At 38.6% G+C, this 15,767-nt stretch overlaps 1 protein-coding gene and 1 long non-coding RNA gene across 2 annotated transcripts; one reads left to right on the top strand and one right to left on the bottom strand.

The window, feature by feature from the left end:
* Positions 1-1,381: 1,381 nt before the first annotated feature.
* LOC117814934 lies at positions 1,382-9,609 on the top strand. The gene is made up of 3 exons (XR_004631668.1): positions 1,382-1,596; positions 3,798-3,858; positions 8,850-9,609. It is a non-coding gene; the product is annotated as an uncharacterized LOC117814934 (long non-coding RNA).
* LOC117814933 (aquaporin-9-like) lies at positions 8,302-14,995 on the bottom strand. Its single transcript, XM_034686520.1, has 6 exons — positions 14,659-14,995; positions 14,358-14,484; positions 13,281-13,418; positions 12,959-13,077; positions 11,362-11,579; positions 8,302-9,033 (listed from the first exon to the last, which is right to left on the bottom strand). The coding sequence occupies exons 1-6, from the start codon at positions 14,758-14,760 to the stop codon at positions 8,814-8,816; spliced, it is 924 nt and encodes a 307-aa protein (XP_034542411.1). The 5' UTR covers positions 14,761-14,995; the 3' UTR covers positions 8,302-8,813.
* Between the last annotated feature and the right edge of the window lie 772 nt (positions 14,996-15,767).

The following is a 15,767-nucleotide window of genomic DNA, read 5'->3' as shown; positions in this document are numbered from 1 at the left end:
AATTTAGCTGAGGGTAATTTCAGTTTTGAATTTGCACTATGGAATGAAAGGGCAGTTTAAGCCAGGTTTAAAGTTGCCTCAGTCACACTAGAATGTTCGAAAATTGGCCTAAGTCACTTTATTCTTTAATGTTACACAATTGACACACAACGTTCTATGTATGTCAACAGTTATCCACTGTCAAGGCCTTTTTGATTGAAATGATTAATAAGTATATGCTCTGCATTTAGTAAGGTTTTTTGTGTTTTCCCAAAAACTTAAAAAAATGTAGGCCATTATTTTGATAGGGTGACGATATGTACTTGTCACATGGAGCACAAATTGACAGTTGATGTGTAATGTCCTCTAGAGGAGAAAGTAACCATGGTTATTTTGTCAGACACTTAAAATGTAGAGCGATAGAGAGCATGGAGAGACAGAACAAAAGAGGTGCCAACACAGAGCCCTGATGAACTCCACAAGTAAGTGGGTTTGATTAAGAAAACCTATCCTCAAACTTGCATTAAAATCTTGTGTTTTTAAGGTCAGACCTTTCCCTGAGGACCCACCCTCTTTTCAAGCCTGGGAATAAGACCGTTATAGTCACGCTATCTCCCCACATCAAATGCTGTTTAAGTCTAAAGCTATTGGCATCAACGCAGCTGCTGAAACCAAATCATTAAGAACCGTAAGAAAGCTGATTCAGTGTTTTGGTATCTCTGTTATGGTTGTCCCGTCTCCTCTGTGCTCTGTTTCTCCCTATACTAGATTGCATATGTAATCATATGAAGCACACTGTGATACAAACTGATGTGAGGCTTTCAAGATGTGGGGATTTTTTTTTTTACATTTCATGAAACAAAATTACATCAGCAAACCACTTTTACCAGGGCCAAAACAAATTTACATTTAAGAAAACAAATTTACAAAAGATGAAACACTTTTACCATTTCTGAAAAAAAATTAACATTTCATTTTTACAGAAAGGTAATGTACCAAATATCGGAAGTGATCTGTAAGTGATCGAGTGAGGGGTCATTTAGTTTGTTTTGATGGAGAGAAACCAAATGGATATGGACATCCTCGGGTCTCAGAGAGAGGCGTCAGACCTCAGATGAAAAAGCATCATGTCTCTAGAAAAGCTCCGGCATATCTCCACAAAACCTTCATCATGTGTCAGAATGCAGATGAAACGGCCTCAGACCACATAGACTCAGGCAAAACGGAGTCAGACTAAAAGGACTCAGACTTAATGGTAAAATTGTTTACTTAAATGTAAATTTGTTTTGGCCTTGGTAAAAGTGTTTGCTGATGTAGTTTTGTTTTATAAAATGTAAATGTTTTTCCAAAATGTAAATTTGTCTCCAGCTTTGTAAAAGTGTTTCATCTTTGTAAATGTGTTTTGTCCTTCAGAGCCACCGTAGCTAACCCTCACTGCATTGTTCACTTTTTAGGGTGTATTTACTTTCTTGTGCAGGATTCTAGTTCAGAACCATGGTCCAAAGTCCATTTGGAGGAAGCAACAATGCTGTTGCTTATCAACATAAGGCCCCAGCCTGTGTGTGAACCCAAAACCAGACCACAGCTTGCAATGCTGATACTGCTCTCAGTAATGAGGTGAGCTAACTTGATTTCTATGTCTGTTTTGTGCTTTTGCAACTCTGGGGATACAAGTTATGATCATCCAACATGATGTCTTATTCTCTGGAAGACAACTCTTAAAGGGAACTAGAGCAAATTACATTTTATGACTACATGTCTGCTTAGAGTTTCCATACTTAAGAAGATAATTAATTGAAACATCAAAACTGATTCCATGGAAATGTAGCTACAACTTGTGTTGGTTCCATTAGAAAACCCCTCATTATTCTTTTATCCTTTTCCAAATAACTATAAAAAAGGACGTAACACTGGGATGGGCCTGAAATTATGAAGATATATAAAAGTCAGATGTTCATACCAAGGTCATCTTCTACTCTCTTGTTGGGCGCCGGAATCTGTATCCTGAGTAGGGTTGCAAAATTCAGTGAATTTTCAAAGTTGGAAACTTTCCATGGGAATAAGCCGGAATTTACTAAATTGAAGGTTGGCTCTTAATAGGGAACTTAAGTATAGTTGGGGGAAATATATTTTAGCATACTCCTGACTAAAACAACCAGATTTCATGTAAGTACAGTTGAATATATATGCTAGTCCTCAATCACATGCACAGAGCACACTGCTTACTGCAGGGCTATTGAGACCACGCCCCCTACATGCACTTTTTATTTGCATGTTGAATTGGACTTCTTGGAGAGAGAGGGGCTCTTTTCATTTAACATTTTGTATGGGAATCTGTTGGGATTGCATTTTTGTTAATTTTTGAATAAGTTGGGTTGGGGGGATGAGTAATATTTAACTCGATATTCATGTTTTTGTTCTTCAATGAAAGAATTGATTGTTCAATAAAATATTTGACACTTGATAAAGTTCTACTTACAAATAATTCTGTTCTAATTGTATTATTTTGGATGGATGTCTGCTTATAACAAAACAAATACTTATGCTTGGATATGATACCTTCCCATTAAATTACCCTGAATTCCCAGTTAATTCCCATGGAAAGTTTCCAATTTGGAATATTTCCAAAATTCCCTAGCTTAACTTCCCATGGAAATTTACCAGAAATGTTCCAATCCTTTTGCAACCCTAATTCTGAGTGTAATAAACACATCTGATTTAATTTCAAATTCCTAGAAGAACCTTTCCTGGAAAGTAAACAACGTGTTCATCCAGCTGAGTGCAGTAGAGGGGCGTCTACAGCAGAGGGAGCAGCAGCTGTGTGAGGTGTTAGAAACAGATTCAAGAGCTGCAGCCTGAGAGTGACCACCATCAGTACCACATCCTGCTCCTCATTCACTAAGCCTTTACTTATTGATGATAATTTCCTCGTCATGACTGTGTCTGATGATGTAACAACCATAGGAAAAGTGTATGTCGGATCCTGGAAGCACGCCTCTGCACATGCAGTGGAATGTGGCCTGCTATTGATTTTCAATATGGATCCTCAGCTGCACTCGCTGGCTGTGACATGAACGAGTGCAATCACCCACGACAAGAGATCAGGTTCAATATTTCCCACATAATACAGGAGGGTAGGAGCATTTCAGTAGGGTTATATTATGAGGGATGCTGCAGTGTATTTTATCACACTTCTGTTCTAGCTGACGTCACTCTGAAACAATGTCCCAGCAGAGAGGACTCAGATACTCACCCTGCTCTACATTTAGAGATCCAGCTCTGTGCAAGGAGCTGACATCACAGCTGATAAGCGAGGAGCACCTTTTGTTTCTCTGTGCAGTGACAGAGCAGGATTGTAAAAGTGGCACCGGCCCACACACAGGGGCAGCTAGCACATTGCTCCAATGACCGTAAGAGTGACTAACAAAGAATGGAAACACACAAGCTGCAATGAATAAAACTCACAGTCTATTGTTCAGCATCGGATAATGCTGTGTAGATTTCAAGGCCTACTCCTTCTGTCAGTGTATGTGGGTCTAGCTTGCATTAAGCTGTATCTGGTACAAAAAGGAACTAATCATTACAATATGCTTTCAGCTTGAAGGATTTTATTTGTTTCTATAAAATCTTGTTTTCCTTTTCCTATAATTCAAAGAATCTAGAGGGAGCAGAGTGACGCTACTTCAGTATGTTACAACATTCCTCATATTGAACTGCTTTGGTGTGTCCTTGTAGTTGCACAAAGACAAAGAAATGTCCTCAGAAAACTGGACTTTATTCATGTTTAGCCTGTCTTTTTTTATTTCCTGTTCTTTCAGACTGGTCTGAATCAGCACAGCAGCGTCATCCACAATCATTCAAAGCCCTCACGGTCTTTAGGTGAGAGAGGTGAAGGGGGACTCACATGCACCTGCACATGTCTGTTATTGAGTGACAGTCGGTCTATACAAAGCGATTTTCCTCTCTATGCTCCATGAACGCAATCACGCAATGTATACATGATGCAGACTGACATGAACGATGGTGTGATGAGTTCTTTGACCCTCTGTTTGGTGGCGCTCCTATTTACTCCAGTAAATACCTTTCTGCTTGGTAGAATCTGGCTGCTATGGTTACTCTGATGTTTCCACCACTGGTGTTAGTGTATCTTAGATCAGGGGTTCCCAAACTTTTCAGCCCACGACCACCAAAATATTGGTGCCAAAGACTCGCGACCCCCACTGTCCCTCAAAGTGATTTAATGTGGCTTCATTTAGCTGGTCTGCAGAAAATGACCCTACCTATATGAGCATGTAGCTGTGTTTCCTGTGCTGTTATGAATTAACCTACTGCTACTGATGCTTTAATAATTAACTGTTCACTAACCCTAAACTTAGGAGTCATCTGACAAAAAAGAAAGGCAGAAAACTCATTACATTTTCTATTTTCAAGGTTTTATTTCAAGGTTAGCTACTATTTTTGTCTATTTTTTTTTTTACTATAATGGGTGAAATGTATTATTTTTAGATAATTTTGTCATTCAACTTTTGTTATTGCATTTTTTCAGTATTTCTATGTTCACCACAAGTTAAGAATTATATATGAGTAACACAAAACTAACAAAGAGAAGAAAAAAAATACAATAATGATAAATAAATAATAATAATTAACAGTACAAACAAAAAAGAAGATACACATAAGAAAACAAAGTAAATAAACAAAAATAAAAAATAATACTATTTTTTTTTTTTAGATAACTTAAAAAAACATTCTGGAAGACATCTCATGACCCCCCATTTGTGTCTCGCAAATCCCTGTCTTCGATAATATGCAGGTTGAAGGGGAGAGGGGACTGTGTTCTGGCATCTCTGACCCTTTTTTGAAATCTGACTGCAGCCACACCTAAATACTGACCCCAAATCAGGGATAGAAAGTTACATTGTAAGATCACTAAAACATGGCTTCAGTAAAATTTGCAGTAGCTTTAACTCTCTTTTGGTTACTTTGCATAGGGAGGAAACATTCTTCTTTAAACGATTAACCGAGAATGGCTTATTAAAATGAGCTCTTTATGCACACAAAACATCCGACCAGTTATAACCACTTCACAGCTATACGTTTATACAGTCTATAATTACATCATACATGCCGTAGTTTCCTGGTGACCTGCCTGACTCAAACTGCCATAACTATGAATACAAGCCTGACCCTTTAATAACTGTTAACATGCTAATGTTAATCATATACCTGCTTGACTTCAACTTCTGTACTTAATATGATCAATCTCAACCCTGTTATCATCATCATCATCATCATCATCATCATCATCATCATCATCACCATCATCATCATCTTAACTGTAAATGCTATATTAATATTCATATTAATATTCATATTCATATTGATAATAATAATAATAATAATAATAATAATAATAATGATAATAATAAATTTTATTTATAAAGCACCTTTAAAAAACATGTTTACAAAGTGCTTTACAGAGTGCAAGACAGCGTGTGAAAACACAAAAGCACATGACAAAGGTAAGGAGAGCTAAAATGAGTTAGGTAAAGACAATAATAAAAACCATGCAGAAATTAAAAAGTCGGTGATGAGTTAAGTAAAAGCACATTTAAAAAAAGTGTGTTTTTAAAAGAGATTTAAAAGAAGACAAGGATGTGGCTTGCCTGATCTCCTGCGGCAGGTCATTCCAGAGTGACGGGGCCCTGACCGCAAAGGCCCAGTCACCTCTGGTTTTTAACTTCGCCCATGGAAGTTCCAAGAGGGACCTGCCAGAGGATCTCAGGCAGCAGTTGAGGACATACATTTTAAGGCATTCACTTAAGTACTCTTTGATAGTTAACTGCAATGAATATTAAGATCATCAAAGATGAGCTTTGATTGTTATTGTTTTTTGTTTCTATTCATCTTCTTCTACATCTCCAATGTATCCGCCCATCTGAGCCCAACTTGGTCACAGCAGATGGCTGTTCAGCACAAGTCTGGTTCTACTCGAGGTTTCTGCTTGTTAAAAGCAAGTTTCTCCTCGCCACTTTAACTTGCTAACTGCTGCTTCTTGCACAGGACTGGATAAGATAGAATCTTATGTAGATGTTTGGTCTTTGTAAATAATGTACAATGAGTACTTTCAGGGCCTGTCTTTTTAAAAGTGTCTTAAGATAACATTTGTTTATGAATTAGTTTAAATACAGGGCTGCATGGTGATGCAATGCACCAAGAAGGTTCTCCTCCAAATCCCTGGCCAGGCTGGAGTCTTTATGTGTGGACTTTTTTCTCTCAATGCAAGCTTGGGTACTCTGGCTTCATCCCACACTCCAAAGACGTGCTCGTGAGGTTAATCGGTGACTCTGAATTGTCCATGGGATGATGCGTGAAAGGCTGTTTGTCCCTTTGTGTTAGCGGTGTGATGGACTGACTATCTGTTGGGGGCCTCTCGCCCAATGACAGCTGGGATATGCGACCGTAAACAGGATAAGCGGTAGAGATAATGGAGGGTGGGATAGTGCTGTACAGGTATCAGTAGTATGAGTTTAGCTCAGTTGGTAGAGCATGCACCCCATGTACAGAGGCAACAGTCCTACTGGACTGGTTGTAGGTTTGACTGCATCCTTTTGCTTTTTGGTGCATAATGTCACCCCCATAGGTCACCCCCCACACTCACATACGGTGGCCCTGAAGGACAAAACAAATTTACAAAAGATGAAACACTTTTACAAAGTTGGAGACAATTTTTAAATTTTATAAAACAAAATTACATCAGCAAAACACTTTTACCAAGGCAAAATCAAATTTACATTTAAGGAAAAAAATTTACAAACGATCAAACACTTTTACCATTTCAGAAACAAATTAACATTTCATTTTTATGGAGAGGGAATGTACCAAATACCGGAAGTGATTCGGAAGTGATCGAATGAGGTGTCATTCAGTTTGTTTTGTTGGAGAGAAACCAAACCATTTCACCGTTAAGTCTGACTCCTTTTAGTCTAACTCCGTTTAGCCTGAGGATGTGGTCTGAGGCCGTTTCATCTGAATTCTGACACATGATGAAGGTTTTGTGGAGATATGACGGAGCTTTTCCGGAGACATGATGCTTTTTCATCTGAGGTCTGACACCTCTCTCTGAGACCAGAGGATGTCCTAATATGTAAACCACGTCCATTTCTGTTTGGTTTCTCTCCATCAAAACAAACTAAATGAGCCCTCACTCACACATAATTCCGAGTGGTCTTATTTTGAAAACCAAGCAATGTAAGTTTATTGATTTGTCTATACTGCAAGCAAAACGAACATTGGCCTTTAACTGGAAGAAAACTGAAGCACCTACAATCGATGCTTTGATTAAAAATATGGCACAATGTATGTCAATGGAGAGAATGACCTACACCTAGAAAAACAAATTAACAGTTGATAAGGGAATCTGGAAACCGTTTAAAGATTATATTAAGAGTGGAGATATAGGAGGGCTTTTACAGGCTGACAACCCAGAATGAGATACTTATATGGACTTGTGGTAGATCCCAGAAAAAGGATGAAGACACTGAGAGCTAGTATAACTTGACTTTTGTATGGTACAAAATTATGAGGTAATATTTATGTCTGTGTAATGCAAAATGTACATGGAAAAGTCAATAAAGATATTGTTAAAAAAAAAAAAAAACTCACTCTATCACTTCCAGATCACCTCAGGTATTTGGTACATTCCCTTTCCATAAAAATGAAGTGTTAATTTGTTTCAGAAATGGTGAAAGTGTTTAATCTTTTGTAAATTTGTTTTCTTAAATGTAAATTTGTTTTGTCCTTGGTAAAAGTGTTTTGCTAATGCAATTTTGTTTTATAAAATCTAAAAATGTTTTCCAAAAAATAAATTTGGCTCCAACTTTGTAAAAGTGTTTAATCTTTAGTAAATTTATTTTCTTAAATGTAAATTTGTTTTGTCCTTCAGGGCCACCATACTCTCCCCCCACAACCTGCCTCTCCTCAGCTGTCCTATCAAATAAAGGTAAAAAAGCCCCCGAAATGTATCTTTAAATAAAAAAGGGATGGCGTTGTATAAATAAGGAAGGCTACATAAAACTTGAATGTTTAGTTGTGACTGTGCAGTTAATGAATATTCAGCTTGACACCAGATGAATGCTCTCGTTTCACTAAAGGAGTCATAAAAACATTAGACGGTTATCAGTCTTACGACCCTGGAATGAAATACTGTCATGAAATCAGTATTTATAGAAACTTTAATGTAGACAAAACAACACGCAGTAAAATACAAATAATGATGCACAAGAGGTTTCCAAAAAAAAAAAAAAGATAAATTATAATAAGTTAAAATGAAAAATGAATATACACATAATATTATCACTTAAAGAAAGGGGATAACAGGTGCATGTAAAACTACTAGCTTAGGACACAGTCAGACAGAGGGTAGTGGTGGTCTTATATCTATAGTACAGTATTTACACCATTAATGCACAGTCTGAACAACATGAAGCACAAAGGACTGAGATTTCCATGTGTTTGAAGAAGATGGTGAATCCATTACTAACCAAAGACAGTGAAACTTGTTGTGTACAATAATATCTGTAGAGCTAACTTAGCGACAGTTACCTCCATCTAAAATATTTCTTAGTTGATCCCATTTTGTGATCTGTTTAAAGTTGACTGTAAATCTTGTCCCTGATTTGATTAAGGTCAGACAGAGAGAGCTGCAGCTTATCCTGTCATGAAGAGGTTTGCTAAAGAGAGCGAGCAGGCAGAGGAAGCCTGTCTTTACAGATGGATGTGTCTTGATTGTAAAACATTTAAAACTGTCCTAGAGGTAAACGTCTTTTTTCTTTTTAACTCATGGTGATCATCTCATATTTATCCTTCAGACTGCTGTCATCATCATCTTCCTCCTCCTCTTCTTCCTCCTCCTCCACAAGGGGCTTCTCGGGCTCATCATGGGGTTGGTGTCGGTGGTGGTGCAGCTCAATGAGTAGGTAGTAGATGACGGCCGCCAGCACGCCCCCGACCATGGGTCCCGCCACGGGGATCCACCACCAGTTTTCTCCGGTGCTGTGAGTATAAACACACATCAGAGGAAAGAGTTCAAAGTGGCTCTGTCAGTGACACATGAGGCTGTCACAGAGGCCGCTGTAGATCGCTGGCACCATCACAGGATCACTCACTAACATCGACTGCATCTGTCTGCTGCATGTGATGTTATATAACAACACGCTCCATCATCAGCAGCTCAGCTCGGGTAAAATGATGATAAATAAGCACTTGTAGATCCGGGCAGTGGCCACAGAGACTCTTTGAATGTATTTTATCAGTGATAGATAAAAGGCCTTGATTGCTATTCCAAAGATTTAAGTTGTCATCACCATGAATACAGTCCAGTACTGATAGACTCCTATTGATACTTGAGTTTTAAACCCCATCAATTTTTGAATGAACATGAATGTATACATTTTTTTTTCTTTTTCCTTAAATTTTCTATCTCTTTATCTATACACTGAACAATATTTACACTCCACCCCTTGCTTCCAAATCTTGTCCTGTTGTAAGTTATCACATGTTTATTTGTTTGTATATTTGTTTGTTTTTCGCTCTTAGTTTGTGTATCAGTGTGTGTTAGACCTTGTCCAGTCAGAGTTGTGTTGCTGTATTATAATTTTGTGTAATAATAATTTAAAAAAAGCACGGTTATAATAAACTAACAAGGAGTCAGAGGTCTGCACTTTTGTACTGTGTACTTCATCTGCCTAAAGTTGGAATCTTAAAAATGTATTCATCGATGGATGATTCTTGTAACAGATGTAGTTCACATGTAGCTCAAACTTTCTGGATTTGTCTGATGCTCTCGGGTTACTGAGCCTCTGTTTTTGATGCATTATCTCACAAACATAAGTGACAAATGGTTGCAGATCTTTCTAGAGCCATTTTTGGAGTCTAACCTAAGAGCAACGACCTTTCTAGGGAACAGTCTGATTGCACTGCCAAAGGGCTCATTGTAATCAAATGGACGCAGCCTGCTCACCCTCCTTTAAACACAGAATCAGGAATACTCTACAATTACTGACTCTCTCTCTCTCTGTGTATCTAAGGATAACTTGAACCATGTGTAGAAACCTTTCATTAGATATCTGCTGGAGCAGCTAAGAGATTAAAATGCTGTTATTTATTTATTTGAAATGACTCACTGTTTATCACACACAGGCTTTTTTATACTTGTTGTTTGTTTATCCAAGCTAGTTTCCTTTCAAACCTGTCTGTGTAAATATCATTTATATTTATTTAGTTTCATTTATTTACGCTTTAAGATAACCTTGATATTCAATTGGATTCTTATATGTATTTTATTTACTTATTTATTTTTCAGATCTGTTTTCTTTTTACATGAATGTTGACTGACCTGTGTTGAACTTCTGCTCACATTTTTCTACACAAAATGTTCTTTCTGTAACTGAACACAGCAATAAACTTCCTTATTCAAAAAAGGCAGTTTTAAAAGCATTGACTGCATTTCATGTGAATTTTGCAAAATAAAGAAGTTGAGAATGAGTCACATTCTCCTGTGTCCTTGTTAGGATGAGTAAATAACACCTACGCTTAATGAATTGTATGTTCACAGTATTGAAATGTTCTTACCCTAACAAGGACAGACTGCAATGTTTTTTGTTTAAATGCTGATTATTTGGTAAACACTTCATCACGGTTAGTTTCTTTCATAATCTGTTGAATTTATGACTTTGGTCTCAAGTATCTTTTTCTAATTATTGTTGATTTTGTCAGGCTGTTTGGACTGGGCATGACCATTTTATCAGTTAACCCTCCTGTTATGTTGCGGGTCAAATTGACCCTTTTTAAAGTCAATTTTAGGCAATATCTGCCTTCCAAACCAGCTAAGTGCATTTTAAAAATCTGGGCAGCATGAGGCAGAAGGGGAGTCGTGTTAATTTATCAACATCACTTCATAAAAAAAAATCAAAATCAAAATTTAAAATATAATACACAAAAATATATGTCATGTAAAACTATTGTATTCATATTTAGGGCTTTCCAATGTACATTAATAAAAGTTTTAACATGAATTTGAGATAAAAATGAGTGAGTTATCCTCATTGAACCATGATCTGTGAGAATTAAAGAACACCAATGGACCAAATCTTGATTTAAATGGTTAGTAATGAAGTTAAAAATGAGATTTAAAAAAAATGTGTAATGGGATTTTTTGGGGTTCTGACACTTATGGATAATTGAATATGCCCTGGGTCAAATTGACCAAGGAACATTAGGCTGTTCCAGAGAAGCGAATATAACAGGGGGGTTAAAACAAAACAAAACAACAATCTGTTGTAGAAAAGAAACCCTGATGTATCGCCTGTATCCTTCAGTTACCTGAACACCTCCATCCCCCATCCTGCCACAGCAGTAAACAGTCGGGGTCCCAGGTCTCTGGCAGGGTTTAGAGGATATCCACAGTTCAGTCCCATGGACACACCGATGGCCATGATGATCAGACCTATAGCCAGCGGCTCCACGCCTTTAGGAGCTCCAATGTTTCCTCCATCAATGATGGCCAGGATACACAGGACCAGCATGCCCGTCCCCACCACCTGCAGGAGTTAAACCATCATCTGTTTGATAGTCTGCAGAGCTGAGGGACACAATCAACACGGCTGACTTTTAAACAGGCGTCATAACAAACAGAGGCAACTTCTCATTTCAGGGAGGGTATTTTTTCATTACTTTATTTTATAGATTTTCTTATTTGACCTTTATTTAAACTCTCTTTATTTTGTCTTCAACTTAAGGTACATACTTTAAGCTCTTCTGACTTTAAATTCATGCTGTTGTTAAGGCATGTTTTTACATACTTGAAGCTTATTCAAACAAAGGTAATGAAATGTATCTTATAGAGACTTAATAGCTCATGCAATAACTTCATATTTACTTAGCACTAACAGCTATCCTGTTTTTAGTCTTAACCACAGACTGTATAAAATATGGACGTAGTCTCCATGACATCACCCATCTGTTTCTGAAGCGCTGTTTTGAGGCCAATCGTCAGCGGCAGCCATATTGCTGCTGTCGAGCGATTGTAACGTAAAGAGGCGGGCTTTGAGCCTCCTAGCCAACAGCTAGTGTTCCCACCTGTCAATCAAGTCAGCTGTGCCTCTCATTGGAGGACTCATAATCTCAATATCTTTGAAATTGCCGCGTTAGAAAAAAAATCACCCTCGTACAGTGTGTGCCAAGCGAGAAATGAGCTATCCAGACTACACTCGTCTTTTGTACTTGGCTGTAAACATGTTTATTTCTGATGTAAAGATCGTCTTTTTCCCATTCATGTGTATGTGACTTCCAGTACTTCCGGAGCCAGCCTCAAGCGGATCCTCGATGAACTGCAGTTTTTAGCACTTCTGCATTGGACTCATATTTTTAGACCGGAGGTTGCTGCTTGGTCTTACCATGAGCAGCTTTCAGCAGATTGTATTTGTGTTTTTAAAACAATTGTATTTGGTACATTTAAACCACAAGTGCAACATTTTCACAATAATCACTCTGCATATGATGTCTTAAAGCTGCCCTTTTTGTATGTATAAATGTCTCACTCATCTCTCAGCACCTCAGTTACAAAGTAACTGAAAAGAAAACTTCAGTGTTTGCACAATCACACTGATTAGACTTCTCTCAGTGTTTCACCAGATGGGGTTTTCAACAGTTTAAAGCTGGTAGACATGTTATTTTTGCACCGCTGCACCCACTACAAAGATGGAAAGTGGTGTTAAGTATAGATTTGACCTCCCAGAGAATGCCAGGAAATGAGTCATTAGACCCAAAGTGAAACAAAAGAGGTGGTGCTCTTGGTCTAAAGGGGGGCAATCAATCCTGCACTAGCCACAATTGCCTAACTTTGCAGAATTCAGAGCCTGAATGAGAGCCAAGGTGAACAATAGATGGAGGGTTATTAGTCACATGGAGCAGAGCTCACCTGATCAATAAAACCACCCAGGATTGACAGGTGTCTGGCTGGATAAGATGCAAAAATGTGACCTGTTGCATTGATTCCAGTCACGGACAGAATCCCACTGGTGAAGTCCATGAAAGCATCTGTGAGGAGGACAAACACAGAGTGGACGAGGATTTGTTTAACCTCAAATTGAAGAGCATGAAGCTGAAATGTTTTTGCTTTGACAGCTTAAAGAAGACAATCAAAGTTTTGTGAATGCTGGGGGGGGGGGGAACCAAGCTTTCAAGACCATTACCAGCTGTTATGATTAAAAATGCATGTGTTAGAGTGCAGGTTTATTCACCATAATATAATCCAAAGACTGCAGCAGCTCCAGCAAAAGCACCAAGAAACTGAGCGATGACGTAGATGGGGAACTTCCAGATCTTCAGTTTTCCAAGAATCACCATGGCCAGGGACACAGCAGGGTTCACGTGGCCCCCTGGGACGGAGGACAAAGCAGGAGGAGTGAGGGTGGAGCGCAGTGGGTGGGGGGTGTCTGGCACGATATCCTCTCCATCATTAGTGAGGGTGTCACATTTACGAGGGGCAGCAGAAGGGGAGCAGGCCCTGGGGCGGTGCCGGGTTTTGTTATGTATGTTCACCCCAAAAGAGGTGGAATAATGGTCATGTATTAGAAATTCAACCAAAAACAAAAGGAGTGTTATTCTGTCCCCTGTTTTTATCCCTCTGCGCTCACATCCTGAATGTTTTGAAACATATCTGTCAGTGATTAGAACGACTTTTCATGTAAAAAAAAAAAAAAGGAGCTGCAGCACTGTTTGAACTCAGTCTAGTCTCTGTCACCAACACGAGAGCAGCCTGTGATCAATGCAGTTTGCAGGACATTTAGCGCCTGCGGTTATGTATGACCCTGCAGAGGCTGAGCACTAATGCTAACAAATCAATGCTCAGTACACACTCATTGAATGTGGACGGAGAGCTGGCGCGTCCTCGCTGACTCTGGAGCCGTGGAGATGGCACGTGGCTGGACAGGAAGTCATTAAGTTATATTATTACGAGCTCCAAGCTTTATGATTAACATTTTATTATACCCTGAACAAACAAACTGTGTGCTCTGATGCTGGTTGTTTGTACTAACCATGAATTATTGTAATGAGGAGAGTCTGTGGGGTGTAACAGTAGATTAAACAGCAGTGAAGCTGAATATGCTAACACTCTTTTAGTGGATTTGACAAAATGCCAGCAGAAGGGAACAAATCTTAACAACATCCGTTAAAAACCATTCATTATATCAAACTGCACTGAATCCAAAGTACAATATCAAACACTGCTGGTGGGTTGTGGTAGCTCAAGGAGAACTGATTCAGGTTAAGTGGAAGTAACAATGAAGTGAAGTTTTAACATCAAGAGCATTTACCTGACACGCCACCAGCGATGTACGCTGCCATCATGAGTCCCACAGAGAAGCCGATGTGGATGGTGAGAGGTTCACCCAGGGTGTTTCGACTGAGGACGGTCTGAGCGACTGAGCCACAGCCGAACAACTGACGAAGAGGAAGGGAAAGAAATCAAACTTGCATCATTTTATCTCCTTGCAAATAAATCATAAAAGAAGATACAAGACAAAAACTTTTTTTTTAAGCAAAGAAGTTAGACTGAATGAGCATGCAAACAAGCTTTAAAAAATGCAGTAAATAAAAGCTCAACTTTTTACTCACAACCAACACAAACGTCCCGAGGAATTCAGCCAGGAATTCCTTGAGTATTCCATGTTTGAGCGCACAGCGTTGCCTCATACTTTTCTTGTGGTTCTTCTCCATGTATCCCCGTGCCAGCTGCTGATAAAACTACCATACGCCCAGCTGTGTGAACCCCCTGAGACTGATCCGAGCTCTCATATCAGATCTCCACCTCTATCCGGCCTGCAGCCATTCAGCAGAGACCATTGATCCAATTTGTACAACCATCACACTCCTCTTCAACTCTTAAACCTCATCAATTCAAGTTTCACAGCAGAGTGACTGACATGTGTGATGGGAATTTTGACACCTGGTAAATACAAATTCAACTCTGTATTTTCTCTGTGTGTCGTCACAGATGCTCTGTTTTTTTTTTTTTTTACAGTTTTTTACAACTGAATAAACACTAAAATCAAAAGTGTTACACAATTATCAAAACCTTACACTCAAGGAGAAAAACTTCCGCCCAGATCTGCACCACTATACACACAATGTCAGCCTCACACTTTTTGCAAAACACTGAACACACTTGTATACATTAGACACAGAAGTATATCATGATGTCACTTCCTTGCAATTCCAAAGCACTGACTGTCACATTACCACACATATGAGCCTATTGGTTAAACAATAGCCATCAGGTGCGCAAACACATGATGGCTTAATTGTAGACACACCAATCAGTTTTAAGCACTATAAAAATGCAGTAGGTGAGTTCACCTGTCTTCAACTATTTTATGTTTGTCTGATATTTGCTGAGCTTACAATGGTATGCACACTACTGCAGTAGCATGAAAACTGGGACATGTTTTGGTGTGATTCTCCATGTTGACATGGTGACTGATTTGATTATATAGAGAACAATAAATGATATGTTCATCAGTCTGCAGCGTTGCTCTTGTGTAGTTTGGTTAATTTATTGTATATTTGCACTTTCACTGTGTACTTCACTGACAGTACTCTTATCACTGAGAAGCAGAATTGCAAAAGTGTTTTAGGTTAGCAGCAGCAATGTGTAACTGGTTCAAACGGAATTAAGTAATATGAAACGTGTGTTTCATATGGTAACAAAATATGGTTTTGATAAA

This window comes from Notolabrus celidotus, chromosome 6 (genome assembly GCF_009762535.1).
Source record: "Notolabrus celidotus isolate fNotCel1 chromosome 6, fNotCel1.pri, whole genome shotgun sequence".
NCBI classification, from domain to species: Eukaryota; Metazoa; Chordata; class Actinopteri; order Labriformes; family Labridae; genus Notolabrus; species Notolabrus celidotus.
Note: the sequence above shows the minus strand (reverse complement) of the source record. Positions and strands in the feature narration are given on the sequence as shown.

Excerpts from the sequence above, each read along its gene's own strand:
- LOC117814933 (XM_034686520.1), bottom strand. The coding sequence starts at position 14,760 with ATGGAGAAGAACCACAAGAAAAGTATGAGGCAACGCTGTGCGCTCAAA. Across the intron at positions 13,419-14,357 it reads CATCGCTGGTGGCGTGTCAG|GGGGCCACGTGAACCCTGCT; the intron begins GTAAATGCTCTT and ends CCTCCGTCCCAG. Across the intron at positions 13,078-13,280 it reads AGTCTTTGGATTATATTATG|ATGCTTTCATGGACTTCACC; the intron begins GTGAATAAACCT and ends TCCTCCTCACAG.